This window comes from Rutidosis leptorrhynchoides, chromosome 2 (genome assembly GCF_046630445.1).
Source record: "Rutidosis leptorrhynchoides isolate AG116_Rl617_1_P2 chromosome 2, CSIRO_AGI_Rlap_v1, whole genome shotgun sequence".
NCBI lineage: Eukaryota > Viridiplantae > Streptophyta > Magnoliopsida > Asterales > Asteraceae > Rutidosis > Rutidosis leptorrhynchoides.
In genome coordinates this window covers 696,579,947-696,585,232 of record NC_092334.1, presented here as the reverse complement: position 1 = coordinate 696,585,232, position 5,286 = coordinate 696,579,947, and the positions used below count along the sequence as shown (strand labels likewise).

Here is a 5,286-nt window from a genome sequence, read left to right as displayed (position 1 = left end):
CAACACACTTATGATATGATGTGATTACAACATATTTCATAGTTAAAGTGACTATGGACAATAATGTTGTATATTTTGTTTCATGAAACAAACAAAGAAGACTAAAGTCCTAAACTAAAATCATAAAAATGGACCGAATACACTTCACTTGATCTAACCCGGTCTTTTTTGGGCCTTTAATCTGTAAAATTTAATTGGTTTAGTCCAAACTCTAAACGCTTTTGAAAATTTAGGTTGGTTTAGCTCAAGTGTGAAGAAACAAAGAAATAGATAAGGAGACAAATAATAAATTTATTATTTGAAGCACACTAAGAGAAATATTATTGTAATTAAACATAGCAAAAGGGTACAGAGATGGAGAAACATGGATGCATTTATATATATTCCTTTGTTAAACCTTTAATAAAGTATACCACATTTCGAAAATCATGTACTAAATTTAAATAAACCATAATGAATACAAAACAAATCTTGCATCTTCTGTGTGTGTGCCCATAATTTAGAAGTCGGAAGCAATGATCATAGAGACGACAATAGCACCAATACAAATGCTTGAAACGTATCCATATGGTTTTATGAGCATCGAGGTTGCTTTGCTTTTCTTATTATCGACGGGGCGAGTGTCCTGACCACCACTTGCACCTTTTCCCCTACTCGCTTTAGACAAAACTAACTCATCATGTTTCACATCGTTTTCTCTACTATGGTCATTCCATTTCAAGTTGATAGCGTTTTTCTCCTCTACACGATTTACATAAAAAATGGGATTAATCGGACTCAAAACACTTTAGAGTGTGTTAGATAAGAGATATACTATTTAAATAAGAAACATACCTTTGGACTCAAGTGCCAAATTAGATAGGAATTGAGCACATAAAAGAAAGAGGAAAAATATAACCTTATGGAACTTCATTTCTCTAGAGAGATTATGGATGGTTGGAAGTGGTATGTTCTAATGTTCAATATACAAGTTGGTGTTTATAGGAATAATTGTGTATGGTAAACGTACAAATGAGGATTTGTTCTCTTTAAATTTTAATATGGGATCAAATAAAGTTGAAAAGGAAAAAAAATCAAGGGCCTTTTACGTTGCAACATGATAGCACATGGGTATTCAAGTTTAGGTTTTGAGATGGTGAACGTGTGTAATAAAATAAAAGAATATGAAACACACTACTAGAAATGTGACTTAACGGGTTGATACTCTGTTGATATAAAATTGTGTTTAATAGTTGTCAAGCATATTTTCTTTACAAAAAAAATGGTTTTAGTTAAATACTAATTTATTACGGAGTATGAATAATTTAAAAAAAAATATTTTTTTTTATCTGAAGACAATAGATTTGAAATCGAGAAAGTAATAGTTTTGAAGATAATAGTTGTCTCAATTATATGTTTAGCTAGCGTATCTTTATCTTTTAAAAAGATATTTAAAAAGCATTGTTAACTTACTAACTAAAAACTAATCAAATTATACTACACCTGTGGAACTACGGGTTTATTAAAACGAATCAGTTTAATGATACGTTTTATGTATTAAGTTAATATAAATGCTGAAGTCATTTGGTTTAATGACCAGCAGAACCACGCATCTGACTAAGAAACTTATCATTTTTACAAACATATTGATGTACTTAACTTGGTCATAATAAATGAACTACATTTATTCTCTCAAAACCATCTTCCAATTTTCATCACGATTACTATTCCACATATCATAAAAGTCTACACTACAACTTTTGATTGAAACATGTATTTCGCTTACATATATAACGTAATTAATCCAGTAAAGAAAATTCATATTTGAATAATAATAATATAATAATTATAAATATAACAATAAATAATAATAATAAAGTTTGTTTAAAAATAAAGTATTTAATAATAATAATTATTAGTAGTAGTAATAACAAATGTCTCTTGATTTTTTTTTAAACTAAAGTACAATTATTATATGAAGGTTGTACAATATGCTTCAAAGTTTGTACATGTGTTTATGGGTTGTTTTAAAAAAGAATATACAATTTGTTTTAGAGTTTGTACATATGATCATGGAGGTGTTTTATCATAAGGTTATACATATTGTTTCAAATATTGTATATATGATCATGGGGATGTTTTATCATACGATTGTACATAATGCTTCAAATAGTGTACATATGGATGGGGTGTTTTATCATAAAGTTGTACATAATGGTTCATATATTATACAATTAACATGTTAATATTTTTATTAATACAATTATTTATTTTAAGCACATTATCATGGGGCCTTAATATTATACATATTACATTTGAGCAAATGTACTATTTATCAACAGTAAATTATTATTTTTTTAAGCAAATGCCAGTTACTATTCATCAGCAGTAAATTATTTTTTTGTATATTATATTCAAAAGGGTAATTTTGTCTTTTTAACTCCATGAGCTATTTAATTATCACTTCCCTTTTTCCTTCACCCTTTCCATTCCACCACCAGACCTAGCTTCTTCTGGAACCCTCGGCCTCTGCAACCCGTCGCAACCGTCGCTCAGGTTTTCTCACCCATCCTCTTCTTATCGTCGTCACCGACTCTATTTCCTTCATCGCCTACGATGCTATCGTACTGATCTGCCAGTTTTATTGCTTGCCTAATTCACAATTATTTTGATCGAAGATGTTTTAAAATTAGGGCAAAAAATGAAAATTGTCAAGCGATGGCACCACAATCTCAACCGCAAACGCCACCAAAATCTCCACGGCAACCACCGCCACAAACACCAACACAACCATAATCGCCACGATAGTTTGTTCCCCCAAACCCTAAGGTTGATCGAAGTGTATCCAGATAAGCTTTGCTAATCGCTTATTTTGTCAGTCATATTTGTGAACTTTGGAGGCATGTGGTGACTTTATCGGTTTTTATATTTGCATTCGATGAATGTTGTGCAGCTGAAAATTTAAAATCAACGATTACAACGTCAACGTCAATGGCCCGGTAACTAGACTTTAGATTAATCGATATTGATATTATTTTTTTATATTGTGTTGTTTATTTGTGTTTTGCTAGCAGTTTTGAAATATGTATGAAGTGTATGTTTTAAAATGACGATTCTTATGTTTTCAGTTTGGTGTTTGATTTGTTCTTGATTTGGGGTTTCCTATTTCTTTATATTTGTAATATATGTCTTTGTTTTTGTGTTAGTCTCTCTCTTATTTTTTTCATACTGCAGGTTTGTTTGGCTGGTATTTGTGTAAAGCTACACTTCCTATTTTTCCTTGCTAGCTGTATCTGAAGGTTTGTTTTGTTCTTTATTATTATTATGTGGTTTTTATTTGATACCGAGTACGGGGTATTTGATAGGGCAATTCAAAATATAGGTTAGGGTTTTAATTTTTGTAATGCCGTAGATGTTTATTGTCTGAAGTTGCGGATTTCAGATGGAAGGTATAGATGGATACTTGGATAGTTATAATCTGCTTTCCAATTGTTGTTTTCAGGTTGTTTGTTCCTTTTTGGTTGAAAATCAAATCTATCGTTCGTGTTTTGGAAGGTAATGTATTGTGTTGTTTTGGTGGTTGTTTGCTATTACATTTTCCTAGCTCCTATTATTAAGTTGTTATGATTCTTTTTCCACAACTATCAATCTGAATGGTTTGAACTTTTTCACATCATAGTGTCGATTTTCCTTTTCTTAAGGATGTGACGAAGGTCATGTTAACATGTTTGTAGATTCATTAAATTCTATAGCAAATGATGTTCATGTAATACACGATAAGATAATATACAGTGAAATCGAAAGAAAGTATATATGTGTGTGTGTGTGTGTGTGTGTTTTGTTTAATTCAAACACCTTACACCACTAATGTGGTATTGAGTTTGTTGTTGTTGTTGTTGTTAATTCAAACACCTCATCATATAAAATGTTTAGCATCCCCTCCTTTGATGCTAAACATTTGTGTTAACATGTATGCCTTTAAACCTAACAAGTGTATTCATTATTCTTTTTTTTTATTTATCATAATAATAAGGTATTAAATGTAGCTCAAACTCTTGCATTTCTTTCTCTGCGACGAAGTAATTTTTTGCAGATCTTTGTGAGTTAATATTTAGTTTGATGTTATTTGAATTGGGTATTTGGGTATATCTTAATTTATCAAAAGTTTGTTACTTTATCCAGTTTATTTATTAGGGTATTGTCTTTGGATTTTTGAGTGTTGAAGTCAATATGTATCTTCATATATAAACATATGACAATAGCTAATACATTTATACATTGCATTATACTTTTTTGCTAATACATTTATACATTGCATTATACTTTTTTGAGTATAATGATGCTAATGGTATGAAAGTATTAATCTTGATAACGTTGTGGAACAATATTTTGAAGGAACCTCTGATGCATAAGATGGATACGAAAAAACCTGATTGACGATTGTTTACTCAACGATTATTAGTCGTTGATAATCGATTACCGGTTTCTGCTGTTAGGAGGAGCGAAGAGCGTTGGTCATTAGTCGTTTATGACTGATGAAAAAATCCAAACAAAAAACCACCGAGTCTGCTGCTGATATCTGTGGTAACACTGATTATTTTCGCATTCTTAATAATGGCATTCTAGGACATAAGTTTATAAAGTAAATACATACGTAAAAAGTGAGTTGGAAAATTGAATCTTCGTTCTTACAGGAGTCGATTCGGTTTCAGCTGATCTTATAGATCATATATTAACAATGATCGGGAAGATGAACACTTTGTCAGTGGTGAGGAAGCTGAAAAAAGTTGGCAAATGGAAAAGAAGAAGAGAAAAAAGAAGAGGTTAAAGAAGATAAGAAATAACCAACTTTGTTTCTTTAATCAATAAAGTTTCTCTAAGCAAAGTTTTTTTTTTCCTCCAATTTATAGTTACATTACAAGTAAACGATTTAAACAAAAGCTACATAACATTCGATCACATCTGAATGTATATATAGTTATATATCCCATTTTCATATTTATGATCCATTTGATTTTCATTGCTGGTCTTAATTTGTTTCATACATTTTATTGTGAATCATTGCTACTTTATGTTTATGTCGCCATATGGATGATTGCAACTGCATATACAGCCATTTTAATGCACAATTCGTTCGTCCAATCAAATGTTTAGCATACCCTCCTTCGATGCTTGCATTGGCCACGACCATTACGTCTTTATAAATTATGGTCAGATCTACCACTTGACAGCTCTTTATGCCCTGTTGAGGTAAGTAGCCCCAGGTAAGCGTTCTTTTGTATAATTCTTAAAAACGTATCACGCTTT

The 5,286-nt window shown here is 30.8% G+C and overlaps 1 protein-coding gene and 1 long non-coding RNA gene across 2 annotated transcripts; one reads left to right on the top strand and one right to left on the bottom strand.

Annotated features, from left to right (window-relative positions):
- Positions 1–381: 381 nt before the first annotated feature.
- LOC139894098 (uncharacterized) lies at positions 382–939 on the bottom strand. The gene is made up of 2 exons (XM_071877300.1): positions 835–939; positions 382–741 (listed from the first exon to the last, which is right to left on the bottom strand). The coding sequence occupies exons 1-2, from the start codon at positions 911–913 to the stop codon at positions 500–502; spliced, it is 321 nt and encodes a 106-aa protein (XP_071733401.1). The 5' UTR covers positions 914–939; the 3' UTR covers positions 382–499.
- A 1,541-nt stretch (positions 940–2,480) lies between these two features.
- LOC139894099 (uncharacterized) lies at positions 2,481–4,869 on the top strand. The gene is made up of 5 exons (XR_011774804.1): positions 2,481–2,978; positions 3,214–3,278; positions 3,482–3,534; positions 4,375–4,563; positions 4,674–4,869. It is a non-coding gene; the product is annotated as an uncharacterized lncRNA (long non-coding RNA).
- Positions 4,870–5,286: the final 417 nt, after the last annotated feature.